Consider the following 16,056-nt stretch of genomic DNA (forward strand, 5'->3'; position numbering starts at 1 on the left):
GCGCTGAGTGTGCCTCTCCTTGTGCCAGGAGCAATATTGTGGATACACAAGATGTCTCAGGCTGAAGGAGCTTACACCCAAATTGAGATCAGAAAGATAAGAAATAATTGTTTATTAAGGTAAGGCAGTGAATCCAAATGCATCTAGCACAAAATTATAAATGGAACGCACAGAGAGAAGGAACAGAAAAAAAGCAGGCAGTGGTGGTGTGGAAAGGCTTCATGAAGAACTGGGATGCGAACTGGGCAGGGGAGGAAAAGGCACTACCAGAGAGGGGCCAAGTATCTCAGCAGAAGGCGCCACAGAGTGGCAGACAGACGAAGTCTCTAATCTGGTGGAACTTTCTTGATGACTTCTTATATAAAACGAAAGAATGGATTAGAATGATTTCAAAGGTCTGCCCAAGTTCTCTGAGAGGTGGGTTAGTGGAGCTTCTCTTAGCATGTTTATTGAAGGGACAAGAGACCGAGGATTAACAGGAATCAGGAGATTCTGTGGTAGTCTAGGTGTGACGGTTTTGGGGTGGTGGAAAGAGGGAGACCACTTGTCTTTTCTCCAAAGATAAATTCATATCTATTATTTTTACAAATGAAGTGTACTAAATCTTTTGGGTTAAAATATTTACACAGCCCCCTAAAGAATTCTAGAAGCATGTGGCCCAAAGAATGTTTCCAGAGAGCTGTAGAAAGAATTTGGGGCTTAAAAGTAAAAATTTTATGTTTAAGTTTTTTAAGTTTTGGCTCTATAATTCGTTAGCTGTACGGTATAGGACAAATCACTTAATTTGTCTGAACTTGAGTTTCCTTACCCTTAAAATAGGGCAAGAATACCTACTTCATAGGACTGTTTTAAGGATGAAATGAGATAATGTTTGTGAAAGTGATTTGCAAACTACCAAGTACTGTACAAATATACCTGCACACAGGTAATATAATATTAATAATTGAATAAATTAACTGGCCTGCTCTTTGGCATTCATCCATCCAACTAAACGCCTACTATGTGCCAAGTACCATGGTGAACCCTGAGGATAAGAGTTTCTGCTTTCAGAGTTCCTATTGTAGACATAAGTTATAATGTGTTATTGCAATGTTTGTATAAGAACACTCTGAACAGAGATGACTTACTTAAAGATTTAAAATTAAAAACAACTTCATGCTTTAATTATTGTATAAATTGAAATTTTTTTTTAAATTGAAATTTTGTAAAGAATTAAAGTCATTCCAACACTGGTTAAATTCAGAGGCAGAAAGTAGAATTACAGTTTCCAGGGCCAGGGATAAGGAGGAAATGGGGAACTAGTGTGTAATGGGTAGAGAGTCTCAGCTGGGGAAGATGAAATAGTGCTAGAGATGGTTCGTGGCAATAGTTGCATAAGAATGTGAATACTTAATATCACAGAACTGGACACTTAAAAATGGTGAATTTTATGTCATATATATTTTACCACGATTAAAATAAAAGAATTTAAAGTCAATCACGACAAAACTTTATATTAGTACTCACGAAGGTGCAATATCCAGATGGTTGATAGTAAATCCAGAAGAGCAAAAGCCTCCCAGTGTTGTTGATATGGTTAGGAATGCAACAGCCAAAGAATAATCACAGCCTATATATCCAGCAGCTATTAAGAATACTGCAGGACCAATCATTCCTGGAGTTAAAAAGTTATAAAAGAAAAAAAAGAAGTCACAGCATTAGTATTTGCTCTACCTTAATATAGTATAAATCTGAAATTTGATATTGCTGCCATCTACTGTAGAAACACTGTACTGCCTAGAAGACTAATGAATTTCATGGAAAAAACTACTGGCAAACATATGGGCATCATACAACTAATATAATAGTAAAAGGAAAATCTCATTATGCAATCTTATTACATCTGCATGTGACCCAAATCAGCTAAAGTTCTACAGTGCTACAGAAAAGAGCAAGAAGAAAATGACAAAAATATGGGTCTAGAGGGAAGCAAGAGCTGACACAGAATGTGATTTAAAATTCATAGAACCAAAGAAGATAAACTAAATGATAAACTCAGTTGGATAAAGTTAGAAAAATACTCCATTCTGGTTCCAACAATTGACAACAATATGCATTGGTCATTATAGGCAGTTAAGCATAAAATATGAGTAACATAGAAAGGGATTTAATGAGTAGACAGTCTTTCTGTATCTACCACAGTGCTATCCAATAACTGTGATGATGGACATGTTATATTTGGAAATACTGCAACTGAGGAACTTATTTTTAAATTTCAATTAAATTTAAATAGCCTCATGTTGGCTGGGCGAGATGGCTCACGTGTGTAATCCTAGCACTCTGGGAGGCTGAGGCCAGAGGATCGCTTGAGGTCAGGAGTTCGAGACCAGCCTGAGCAAAAGCAAGACCCCCGTCTCTACTAAAAATAAAAAAAAATTAGCCGGGCATGGTGGTGCATGCCTGTAGTCCCAACTATCGGGAGGCTGAGGCAGGAGGATTGCTTGAGCCCAGGAGTTTGAGGTTGCTGTGAGCTAGGCTGACACCATGGCACTCTAGCCCGGACAACAGAGTGAGAGTTTGTCTCAAAAAAAAATAAAAATAAAAAAATAAAACTATCTAAGACAATCATTCAACTTTTTTTTTTTTTTTTTTTGAGACAGAGTCTCACTCTGTTGTCCGGGCTAGAGTGCCATGGTGTCAGCCTAGCTCACAGCAACCTCAAACTCCTGGGCTCAAGCAATCCTCCTGCCTCAGCCTCCCGATAGCTGGGACTACAGGCATATACCACCACGTCTGGGTAATTTTTTCTATATATATTTTTAGCTGTCCATATAATTTCTTTCTATTTTTAGTAGAGACGGGGTCTCGCTCTTGCTCAGGCTGGTCTTGAACTCCTGAGCTCAAACAATCCTCCCGCCTCGGCCTCCCAGAGTGCTAGGATTACAGGTGTGAGCCACCGTGCCCGGCCTTAGATAGCTATAAAATATACCTTTCTGAAAGCAGAGATAGAAGCATATGTAGATTATTATTATTGATCAGATGGCACCCAGGAGTATGAAGGAAAAAAAAGATTATTATTGAGTTCTTTGATTCATAGCTCCTTATTTGATATAATGATATTAGTAAATAATTTTGGATTAAAATTCAAAATGGCTGGGTATGGTGGCTCATCCCTGTAATCCCAGTGATTTGGGAGGCTGAGGCAGGAGGATCCCTTGAGCATAGGAGTTTGAGACCAGCCTGGGCAACACAGTGAGACCCTATCTCTAAAAAAAAAAAAAGAAAAAAAATTAGCTGGTCATGGCAGAGTACAGTGGTAGTCCTAGCTACTCAGGAAGCTTAGGGAGGAGGATCACTTGAGCACAGAAGTTTGACGCTGCAGTGAGTTATAATGGTGCCACTGCACTCCAGCCTGGGCGACAGAGTAAGATACCCTGTTTCTAAAAAAGAAATGAAAACTGTGTTCACTTAGCAAAGGGATGGAGGCTTAAAAATATTTTTCATTGCAAACTTAGAGAGCTGAAAACAAAGTGATTTATAAAATTCTGGGGGTGATGTTCAGCAAAGCAAGCCATTTTTAAATAATTACAAGCTATGGTGGTAGATAATAGGATATTATATTATAAATTTTAATCCTCAAAATGAATGGTTTAAAAAGAACCATCTGGTACTGAAATCCACATCATTAAACATGCACATATTAAAACATCATAGTGTTTTAATATGTGAACAAAATAGATGACTAAGATTACCATTTTTTTTGCACTGTTGCGATATGATAAAATAAGAAATACACATTTGGTTGCTGCCCCCAGTTTTTGGCCCACAGCTCCAGCTCCTAAAACCCTTGGAATCTCTGGAGTGATGAATTTGTCTTTTGTATGCTAAGGAAATGCCTGGAGACTGGGGGCCCCCAGATAAGCTTCAGGTTGGGGGCTGGATTAGAAAGTTGGGACTTTCAGCCCCACGCCCTTCCCTCCCCAACCTCCAGGGAGGGAAGAGGGGCTGAAGGTCTAGTTGATCCCAATGGCCAATAATTTAATCAATAATGCCTACCTAACGAAACCTCCATAAAAACTCAAAAGAACAGGGTTTGGATGAGCTTCTGCAGAACACACGGAACACTCGGAGGTTGCTGGAGGGTGGTGTTCCCCGAGAGGGCATGGAAAATCCCCCCTTCCCACATTCCTTGCCCTGTGCATTTCTTCCATCTGGCTGTCCACCTGTATCCTCTGTGATATCCTTTGCAATAAATGCATGAACATAAGCAAAGTGTTTCCTTGAGTTCTGTGAGCTGCTCTAGCAAATTAATTGAACCTGAAGAGGAGAAAGTCATGGCAATGTCGATTATAGACAGTTGGTCAGAAGTCCAAGTCACAACCTGGGACTTGTGATTGGCATTTGAAGGGAGTGGGGCAGTCTTGTGGGACTGAGCCCTCAACCTGTGGGATCTGGCACAATCTCCAGGTAGACAGTGTCACAGCCGAATTACAGGACACCCAGCTGGTCTCTGCTGCAGAAGTGGTTGTGTGTGGGGAGAAATCGCCACATACATTGTGGTTACCAGAGTGAAGTGTTCTGTGTTGAGTACTGTGTTAACTGTGAGAGTGGGAAGAACACTTTTTTTCCTATTTCCAATAACTATAAACACAGTAAATAATTGTAAACCAAAACAAAACCTGATTCACTTCCCTTACCTATTAGGGTAAAAATTCTGCGAACACATATAGTGGAAAAATTCCATTTTGCCCTTAAATTGTCAGCAGCTTGACCAGACAGGATCATACATAACCAACAGCCGAAATAAGGTAATGCAGATAAAAACCCATTCTGGAAGGAATCAGAAGATACAGGATTAATTATGTGGGAGGAAAAAAAAAATACACACATATATCACAGCCAACCACCACCACTTGAAAACAAAGGAAATATATAGCAATACGCTGTTAATTTTCATGTAATTACAGTAAATATGTTTGGCCTTTAGAAGAATTAAGGGATTCAGTTCAATGTAGTCCCTAAGGGCCTGTCTCAGAGAAAAACAAGGCTCATGATATTTTTTTCTTACAATTTTATTAATTAAAGAACCTAGGCCACATTTTATTTTAAAAAGATCAGTGCCAAGTAAAACCATAACTCAGAGAAACTATCTTAAATCTAAAAGTACATCACATGTTTACTTACTTACACACATATGTATACTATTTACAGAACCTGAGATTCTTTCTTGATAGTTTCTTCTGCCTCATATTTCACCTCCAGTCACCAAGCACTGTCTGTTCTTTTTTTAATAAAAGCCTACTCTTTCTGCTTCTCTCTGTGTCTACTCTTCCTGCACCCCATTCTGAGGTCTTCCTCATCTCTTGCCTGGACTACTGTAACAGCCCCCTAATTCCTGCCTACATGTTCTCATTAACATTAACTTCAACCTTTTCATTATCTCAGTTTCATGCTTCCCACTCTCTGATGAACCCCCGTCTTTCCAGCTTATTCCCTCTAGCACCTGATCCCAATCAATTGATCCTACCACCTTTTAAAACTTTATTTTTATTTACTTAAAAAATTTTTTTTTAAAGGCTAGTCAAGTGAAGCAGTGGGAGTGGAGAAGGAACAAAGGAATCTGTAACTGGTTGTGATCAGTTACTTATAAACACCACACGCTCATACCAGCCCCTACCAGCTTCTGTTCTCCTTCAGCTCTTTGTTGCTCTCCCTCCTCTCCTTAGTATCAATTCCACGGTGAATCATTATAATCAATCCCATCCATAGACCCTTGACTCCTTGTTCCTCTCACACTGCATCTACTTCCTTGTAAAATCCAACTCTTTTCCTACTCTGCACTTGCACTTGAGCAGGTGAACACGGCTAGAGAAAATCCAGCCATGCTTACCTGTCTTCCTGTAGGTTCGGGTGCATGAACCTCAACTGGGCTTCGATGCCAGCAGGTAATTGACTCTCTCTGGTTCCTTCTCCCATTCACTAGCAACTCATCTAATGACTTTTCACAGTGTTCTCTTACCTCACCCATCCCTGACACTTCTTCCTCCCTAGGGGTAAATCCAAGTTTTACATTTAAGTGTGCTTAGGAAAGGGAGAGATTTAATTTTTTCATCATAGTTTGTGATTCTCTATATTTAGATGTATGCTTCCAGTTTTACTTCTGTAGCTGAAGATTTTTGTTTCTCTCTGGTTTAGCTGAGTAATTTCCTCTATAAATTTTATTCCATTTAGACTTCTACCTAGTAGGATCACATCTATCTTTTTTTGGTTTTCTTTTTTTTTTTTTTTTTGAGACAGAGTCTCACTCTGTTGCCCAGGCTGGAGTGAGTGCCGTGGCGTCAGCCTAGCTCACAGCAACCTCAAACTCCTGGGCTTAAGCGATCCTACTGCCTCAGCCTCCCGAGTAGCTGGGACTACAGGCATGCGCCACCATGCCCGGCTAATTGGTTTTCTTTTTTTTTGAGACAGGGTCTTACTCTGTTGCTCCAGTTAGTGTAGTGGCATCATCATAGCTCATTGCAACCTCAAACTCCTGGGCTGAAGGAATCCTCCTGCCTCAGCCTCTCGAGTAGCTGGGATCACAGGCACACACCACCACACCCAGCTAATTTTTCTATTTTCTGTAGAGACTCAGGGGTCTCATTTTTGCTCAGGCTGATCTTGAACTCCTAGTCCCAAGCAATCCTCCCACCTTGGCTTTCCAAAGTGCTGGGATTACGGGTGTGAGCCACTGTGCCCAGCCTCATTTTCTTGATCGTGTCCTTTGATGTACAAGAGATTTAATTTTGATGAAGTTCAGTTGATCTATTTTTTTCTTTGGTTACTTGTGCTTTTAGTATCATATTTAAGAAACCATTGCCTAGTCCAAGATCACAAAGATTTGCACCTTCTAAGAGTTTTATAGTTTTAACTCTTATATTTAGGATTTTGATCTATCCTTTATTTTGAAGAACAAAATCCCCAAATTTTCCTTACAAACTGTGCCTCCTTAGGCTTTTTCTCAATCTATTTAAAGATAAAATGTACCTTAAGTCCATCAACACAGAGATAACAGGAACACACTAAATTTAACAAGTTCAGGAGGCAGTTTCAGGAAAGACCCATCTTATACAGCTTTACAACTATCCCTCTTGCAATGCCTAATGACTGCTGTAGCACAACTGCGAACAAGAACCTTGTCTCTCCAGCCTCCCTTCTCAGCTGCCGGCAGAGTCCCACACCATCCCTGTAGGAGTGAATATTGGTACCATTTGAATTTGTCATCTAATATCTTGGAATAGTACTAGGGTCTAGAAAAACCTTTATGATTAAAGGGAATACCAGACAAAAGATATCTTGAAACAACAGGGAACACACACTGAGAAAAAAGAAACAACTGTGGAGGCCAAAAGGAGAAATCTCTAAAATTCAGTACAGCAGAGTAAAATGGAAGATACAAAAGAATTGAATTTCACACAGATGAAAACAAATTCTGTGTGTAGTTTTAAAATTATATATACTCTACATAAGAAGTAAATGATTACTTGTTTTCTTACCTCTTGAACATCAAACCTCAGGATATCCTTCATATAAGTTGGCAATAATGTCAATAAAGTATAAAAAGTCCAGTTGTAAGAAAAATGTGCAACTACAATAGCCCAAAGTGGCAGTGATTTTAAAATGGGTCCCCATGGCACTGACTTCTGTGAAGAAAGCTGAAGAAAACGGGCTCAATTAGGATATGCTATAGCTGTATTAATGCTTAGATTCGTACCATATTAGCTAAAACTCAATCTAGAACACATATAGAATATCAGCCTTAATTAGTCAACTTCAGATTTTTAAGCTGACTCCTTTGAAATATTAAGTAGTAAAATACATGATAAATGTTTAGTTGTTTGATTATTTATTTATTTATTTGAGACAAAGTCTTTTTTTTTTTTTTTTTTTTTTTTTTTTTTTTGAGACAGAGTCTCACTCTGTTGCCCGGGCTAGAGTGAGTGCCGTGGCGTCAGTCTAGCTCACAGCAACCTCAAACTCCTGGGCTTAAGCGATCCTACTGCCTCAGCCTCCCGAGTAGCTGGGACTACAGGCATGCACCACCATGCCCGGCTAATTTTTTGTATATATATATTTTAGTTGTCCATATAATTTCTTTCTATTTTTTTAGTAGAGACGGGGTCTCACTCTTGCTCAGGCTGGTCTCGAACTCCTGACCTCGAGCGATCCACCCGCCTCGGCCTCCCAGAGTGCTAGGATTACAGGCGTGAGCCACCACGCCCGGCCGAGACAAAGTCTTGATCTGTTGCCTGGGCTAGAGTGCCGTGGCGTCAGCCTAGCTGACAGCAACCTTAAACTCCTGGGTTCAAGCGATCCTTCTGCCTCAGCCTCCTGAGTAGCTGGTATTACAGGGGTGCATCACCATGCCCGGCTAATTTTTTCTATTTTTAGTAGAGACGGGGGTCTCACTCTTACTCAGGCTGGTCTCAAACTTCTGAGCTTAAGTGATCCTCCTGCCTCGGCCTCCCACAGTGCTAGGATTACAGGCGTGGGCCACCTCGCCTGGCCTATTTTTTATTTTTAATAAAGGGATTTGTTCTGTACAGTTGTTTGATTTTTAAAAAAATATATTAACTACTGAGAGTCCATGATTTAGATTAGAGGAAAAGATGGAAATGCAATCTGAGAGCTACGATGTCAACTCTAAACACTCTTTGGAAGGTCCAATGAATTCATATTTCATTATCCAATTCAATATTTTAATTACTCTTATTGAATATAATTCAATTAAAATGATTTATAAGAACTGTGCAGTCGGAGGTTTTTGTATGTAGCCATGTGGAGTAGTGGTCTTCAAAGTGGAGTGTAAGCACCCCAGGGGTATTCAAGATAATCAACCCACTGGGGTAGGAAAGACATATTAGAATTTCTATTTATATTCATTTTTTATTCTAAAAAAGAAATTAAACCGTATTAATATGTAATAAATAGGTTAGCCCTGGAATATGTCAGACAATTACAAATTGTATGATTTCCCCAGTTTGGAAGGGTTAATGATGGCATCCTCATTTGTTTGTTTATATCATAAACAAACAAGTGTATTACAGCATGTTGCAGTTTACATTTGCCTTAAGTAGATTTGTGGATTTTATTAGGCAGTTTTAATTAAAACAAACCTCACAAAATTAACAGTGTCTTCAAAAGTTTCCTGCAGAGCAATAGTCAATAAAAGAGAATTCCAATAATATAAGCACAGTGAACACTAAGAAAATAGCAAAGCTGCTACTTGTCCTCATATGAGTCCTCTGTTAGATACCTCGAAAAGCAAAATAACGGCAGATCATCAAGTATAACATATTCAAACACATTGCTCTCATTAAATATTATTATAATATTAACAAATATTACTAATTTTTAAGTGACAGCAAAAACGTTTATCCTATTAAAATTTAAAATTTATGTATATACTATTTACTTCAGCTTATTCATCCTCTAAAAGTTCTATTCTTGTATATATCTTATGATGCACATAAGTACAGTAGTATGTGTAGATAACCTGTGAATAAATATACACACGTTCAGATTGTGAGCCCCACACTTGTTTATTGGTGGGTTTCATGATCAAGAAAGCCAGGATACCACAGGTCTGGGCCATCAGATTTTTACGTTTCCTATATACTGAGGCTCTGTGGTTTTTCTCTAAAGCAAGAGCAATCTATGTTTCTGCCTCCAGGGTTCACTGTTATTTCAAAAAGAGGAAGAACCAGTATTAACCTTCTTTTGGCCTTTTTCCTTGGAACTTTTTATTTGACATCTTGGTAGATACTTTCCTGTGTTTCCCAGTATGATCAAAGATGTAGGGGGTGGCGGGAAGAGAAGAGAGGGAACATTTATTCTTTTACAGTAGTGGTTCTTAATTCCAGCTATACTTCAGAATCACCTTTGACACTTTGAAATTACAGATGCTTGTGTTCTACCTAAGACTTATTGAATAAACACAATAAAACCAAGAAAAAAAAAAAAAAAACCTCTGTGTAGGACCAAAAAATCTAAAATTTAAAAGGGTTCACAGGTGATTCTATAGAGCAATGATTGAATGCCTGAGGTGATGGACACCTCAATTACACTGATTTGATTAATTCACATTGTATACCTATATCAGAACATCACGTGTACCCTATAAATATATATAACTATTATGTGCCCATAATAATTAAAAAATAAAAAATTTAAAAAATTATTTGTCAAATGTGTGAAATCTAGAATACAGGGAAGGTAAGGTCACTCAACAAATATTTGAGTATTTTCTAATGTGCCATTTCACAAAACAATGTTTTTTTGTCAAATGCGAGTAATGGCAAATTGATTTAGGAAAGTTGCATGCAATAAATGTTCTTAATTTATGGCAACTAAATATTCGAACAAAGTTCCCCATTTTATTTGCTTCATAATGCTGCAAAGTTACATACTCTTCCTAAAAGGTATATAGGAGAAACAAAACAGTTATAAAACGTAGTACCCTTAAGAATTAAGAAAGAACAGAAACAAAAACAATACCAGGTATATAGGAAAGAATAACTTCAATGGGTGAAGTGGTAATGTCTTTTCACAATTCACTAAAAAGAGATCTTCAAAACAGCAGTAGTTGATGCTCTTAAAGCACTCACTTACAGTATAGGTGGTCTATCCACGAGCTAGTTATGAGATAGCCTTCTGAATTTAACTGCAGGATGCCCCGCAGGTTTTATTCCTCTTTCTGCAGCATCTTTTTCTTTTTAAAATTTTATTGATACACAATAGCTGTATATAGTTTCAGGGTATATGTGATAATTTAATATATTTATATAATTTGTAAAGATCAAATCAGTGTACTTGGGATATCTATCACCTTAAATATGTGTCTTCCTTGTGCTAGAAACATTCAAATTACTCTCTTCTAGCTATTTTGAAATGTGCAATAGATTATTGTAAACTATAGTCACCCTACTGATCTATCTAACACTAGGTCTTATTTCTTCTCTCAAACCATATATTTGTACCCATTAATCAACTTCTCTTCATCTTCTCTCTCCTCACTATCCTTCCTAGCCTTTGGTAACCACCAATTTTAGCAATTTCTGCATCAGATTTAGAACTATCTATGCTACTATAATACTTAATTAAATACTTAATACTTAAGTTTAAGAATGAAATAACATTTCTGCCTATAAGTACTGATTCTTAGCTGGATAACCAAGACAGTATTCTAACTGAAACTCCTGCTTGTTCCGCTAAATCTTCCCTCCACGCAACAGTCAGCATAAGCAATCTAAAAGGCAAACCTGCTTCTGCCACTTCGAGCTTACAAATACTCCATGGCATCCCAGTGCCTAAAGGATAAAGCCTAAGCTCCTTAGTGAGACACAGGGGACCTTCCATGATCTGAGCTCCTCTTGCCTCCTCCATCTCCTGCCGCTCTTTGCCTTGTTCATGTCAACACCACCAACTGGGCACATTCTGGAAGTTATCACTCTCTCTCTCTCCTGTGCCTTTGCTCACGGTATATCCTTGGCCTGGAATGTCTGTATATCTCTCACTTCCCCAATTTGCCTGCTTAACTCCAACTTCCTTTTCAAGACTGTTTAGATACAGCTTCCACAGTGAGAAAGAAAAAAGCAGTCCTTGGCTGCTGTCAGCTGAGCTGGACTGGTTCAGATAGCTAGGCCATGGTGTTCCCCTATTGAACTTAAACAAGGCCACTCTATGAACATGCTGGAGCAAGACAAAAATAAGACCACTCCACAATCACGTCTGAGTTCAGACAAAAACAAGAATGCTATAAGCTACAACGAAGAGCAAACATCTTCCTCTCCCAGCTAATGAATGATTGCTGTGTCTTTACTAATTACAACTTCAGCCTCACCTTCCAGATAGAAATTAAGATGGAATCATAGAATTGCTACTGCTTTCTTTTTTTTGGAGACAGGGTCTTGTTCTGTTGCCCAGGCTGGTCTCAAACTCCTGGCCTCAAGTGATCCTCCTGCCTTGACCTCCCAAAGTGCTGAGATTACAAGTGTGAACCAGCACACCCACTGCTACTGTTTTCTGATAACACCAAATCCAGAGCAAAACGTTGGTTCTTTACCCTCCCCCCAAGTCACCTAATACAAGACTAAACTATAATAAGATCCTCTTAACTTTGTCACTGAGATGTCCTATGGTCCCTCATGACGTGCTTTCTCTGGCACTGAAAGGAACCAAGAAACCCAACTTTGTTCAATACAGGTGTGTTCCTGATAGTCCTTGGCTAGAAGGTATTGACACCAGGAAGCCTTCCTATCCGTTCCATGCCGGCTGAGGACCCCTGCCTTCTCTGTTCCAAAGATGTACTGTGTCTTCTTTATTTTTTCCTCTTATTCATTGCTAAGTCCTCAGGAGCTGACGAAGAACCTAGGTCAGTCATAGTAGGGTCTGAAAAAGTTGTTTGTTTAAAGAATGAATGAAGTAGAGTAGATGCTGCACATTTCTTGGATCCAAGATTAAAGGTGGAGCTTCACGTAATACATCATTATTTTACGGCCTTTTCAACTACAACATCATCCGCTCTAAGAATGCAGTCTGGGGTTCTATGAAACCTAATCCTCCTAACTCTTCTTGCATCTGAATATTCCATTTTCTGAAGCATATAGGAAAATAACCTAAGTTTGGATATTGGGCGGATTAAGACACATATCAAGATAGATAAAGCATTTTGAAGAATCTAAGAAAACTAAAAGGTTTCATAACTTCATAAAAATAATGACAAAAATACAGTATTGGAAGAAGCAAACCATTAATGCTGAAAAAATGTGAGAAAACGTGTTTTACAGGGCAAGACCTATTTACAATGTATAAATTCTTTTTATCTATTCTTTAAGAGGAAAAGTAGGTGATTCATTTAATTAATATCATATAAGACTATCATATAAGACACTAAACTCTCCAAGTAACTTTTTTTTTTTCATGAGACAGGGTCTCGCTTTGCTGCCCAGGCTGGAGTGCAGTGGCACAACCATAGCTCACCGCAGCTTGAACTCCTGGGCTCAGGGGTCCTCCTATACAGGTGCACGCCACCACACCCCTGGCTAATTTTTAATATCTTTTTTTGTAGAGATGAGGTCTCACTATGCTGCCCAGGCTTGTCTTGAACTCCTGGCCTCAAGCAATCCTCCCCTGCCTCAGCCTCCTAAAGTGCTGGGATTATAGGCATGAGCCACTGTGCTGGGCCTCTCAAAGTAACTTTTTAAATTACATTGCTGATTTCTTCTGTTTCTAATTTTTTGCCAATCTTTAGCAAAGACCAAGAGATGTCGGGTTTCTTAAAGTTCAGGTGCTTGTAGAGACATTTGTAGCAAAATTTAAAAACGTGAAATGTTAAGGAGTAAATTTTTAAACACAGCCTGGCTATACTATATATAAAAATTTGAAATATAGACATGGTGTGATGGCTCGCACCTGTATGCTTGGAACCTGAGCAATTTCAGATTTCTGATTTTTTTGGATTTTGGAATATTTGCATTGCTTATATCAGTTGAGTATCCCAAATCTAAATATCTGAAATCTGAAATGCTCCAATGGGCATTTCCTTTGAGCATCATGTCAGCACACAAAAAGTTTTGGATTTCAGAGCATTTCAGATTTTTGAATTTCAGAGTTGAGATGCTCAACCTGTATAAACAAACTAATTGGTTTTCTTTTCTTTTCTTTTTTAGTTACCTAGCTAACTTTTTCTATTTTTAGTAGATACAGGGTTTCACTCTTGCTCAGGCTGGTCTCAAACTCCTGAGCTCAAGCGATCCTCCCACCTCGGCCTCCTAGAGTACTAGGATTATAGGCGTGAGCCACCACACCGGACACTAATTGGTTTTCTAACAACAAATAGAATGTAGGTATGAGATTCCTTTCATAAATAACATATTTTCTACTAATTAAGAAGAAAAAACAAATTTATGACTCACTTGATAATCATTACTCTAAGTTTTAAAATGACCTTGAAAAGTAATTTTTTGTAGTTTATAAAACTATACTTTCTATAGGAAATAGAAAGAATTAGAATTCTTCAGATAATATTTCATACATTTATTTCATTTGTCTATTCTACTTTGCCTAGGGCATGCACAATAGAAATATCTATATAAAAAATTAGTATCTTAATTCTGAAGAAAAAAAGGTTCTGAAATTATTTTTATAATGTTCCAAAGTCCATACCTGATTTCTTAATGATGAAATAATGTACTCCTTTTCATAATGGGAGATTGTCCTGTTAGTCTCTGGTGTGTCACTAACTAACCAGATCCATAAAACAAACCAAAATATTCCAAGTAAACCTTAAAATAGAAAATTAATAGTTAAATAAAATTAGAATGTACTAACAGAAATTTTTACATGTTTTGAGAAAATTATATAACTATAAATTCAATGTAAAATTGGTTTCAGTTTAGATTCAATTTCAAGTTTTCCTCAATTCTTTAATGGGATAATTGTTATAAATGTATTTTACCTATAAATTTTGAAGGAAATAACTTTATTTTATTTTTTTCTTCTGCAGCTTCCTCCCCCAATAACTTTTAACTATAACAGATAACCCTATCAGTGTCTACCAGACAAATCTTTAAATTAAATTTCCACAATCTATATATTTCCATAGGTGTCTGTTTTTGTTTGTTGATTTTTTGGTTTCAACTGCAGATATAATTCCTGCATGAAATATCTATGTGAAAACCTAATTTATTAAAAATGTGTATTATTTTGCCAATTAAACTGAGCAATAAAATGCTCTGGGACTAAAAAAGAAAGAAAGATTAAAACTACAAAGTGAATGCATCCGACTTTGCTTTTGAAATATTTTCAAAATACACATTTTGTATTTATAATACCCAAGACAAAAATTTTTCTTAACAAATGTGCCATTTAAGTCTAAAATCCAACAGTAGTTTTTATTGAGAAATATTCCAAAACTACCATCAGGTCAAAACTCAGCTAGGTCATTTTAACCATATCAATTTGAGAAACACGTTATCAGTAAGAGTTTTAGAACTTGGTAGTTTAGGAAATGATTGCTTCAGTGAATTCGGGGATATGTGTGTGTGTGTGTGTGTGTGTGTGTATATATTTTTAATATTTTTTTATTTTTTACATTTCTTTTTCTTTTTTCTTTTTCTTTTTTTTTTTTGAGGCAGAGTCTCACTCTGTTGCCTGGGCTAGAGTGCCATGGCATCAGCCTAGCTCACAGCAACCTCAAACTCCTGGGCTCAAGCGATCCTCCTGCCTCAGCCTCCCGAGTAGCTGGGACTACAGGCATGAGCCACCATGCCCGGCTAATTTTTTCTATATATATTTTTAGCTGTCCATATAATTTCTTTCTATTTTTAGTACAGACAGGGGTCTCACTCGTGCTCAGGCTGGTCTCGAACTCCTGACCTTGAGCGATCCACCCGCCTCGGCCTCCCAGAGTGCTAGGATTACAGGCGTGAGCCACCGCGCCCGGCCCAAGAATATATATTAACTAATTATTAGACTACTAATATATTTTGAAATTTCTACATTATAATTTAGCTTAAATTTTTAAAACTTACCAAAAAAGTAGAAGACGTAAGTCCAATTCATATAGTAGCAAATTATTCCAGAAAGAGGAAGAGATATTACTGTCCCAAGTTGTGCTCCTAGAACAACACAAGACTTTGTGAACTTTGGAGAGAGAGAAACAAAGGCTGGACAGGTCTATTGCTTAAAGAAGATGGGTAACAGATGATGAAGAAAAGAAAGAACTACTCAAATCCAAAAAAGTTGAATTAGTCACATGTAAATATAAACAATCCATCCTCTTAAGGGATTATTGACTAGAAAACCTACAATATATAAAACATACACATTAATATGTAGTTGCATTGGTTACAACTAATGATGAATTAGGAAGTATCAATCAAAAGAAAACTCCTAATCTTGATAATAAATGCTACTGTTAGAAATCCAGATACCCGGGGAAAGGTTGAAAAGTGGTTCAAGGCTTTTTTTTTTTTTTTTTTTTAGGGGTAGGGGGTTGTGAGGACCGGTAGGTGCTCAGTTGCCTTGTTTGTTTTT

The 16,056-nt window shown here is 37.7% G+C and overlaps 1 protein-coding gene across 6 annotated transcripts in view; it reads right to left on the reverse strand.

Annotated features, from left to right (window-relative positions):
* SLC17A5 (solute carrier family 17 member 5) overlaps positions 1-16,056 on the reverse strand; it is a 49,409-nt gene that overhangs the window by 17,426 nt on the left and 15,927 nt on the right. For 3 of the 6 annotated variants that reach the window (XM_069487754.1, XM_069487751.1, XM_069487752.1), the window contains 5 exons: positions 15,552-15,638; positions 14,185-14,303; positions 7,515-7,673; positions 4,677-4,809; positions 1,507-1,654 (listed from right to left, as the gene is read on the reverse strand). In XM_069487754.1, the coding sequence (XP_069343855.1) occupies positions 1,507-1,654; positions 4,677-4,809; positions 7,515-7,673; positions 14,185-14,303; positions 15,552-15,638 (646 nt within the window). The remainder of the gene's footprint in view (positions 1-1,506; positions 1,655-4,676; positions 4,810-7,514; positions 7,674-14,184; positions 14,304-15,551; positions 15,639-16,056) is intronic. The other 3 variants (XM_069487753.1, XM_069487755.1, XM_069487756.1) reach the window with 3 other exon arrangements.

This window comes from Eulemur rufifrons, chromosome 15 (assembly GCF_041146395.1).
Source record: "Eulemur rufifrons isolate Redbay chromosome 15, OSU_ERuf_1, whole genome shotgun sequence".
NCBI lineage: Eukaryota > Metazoa > Chordata > Mammalia > Primates > Lemuridae > Eulemur > Eulemur rufifrons.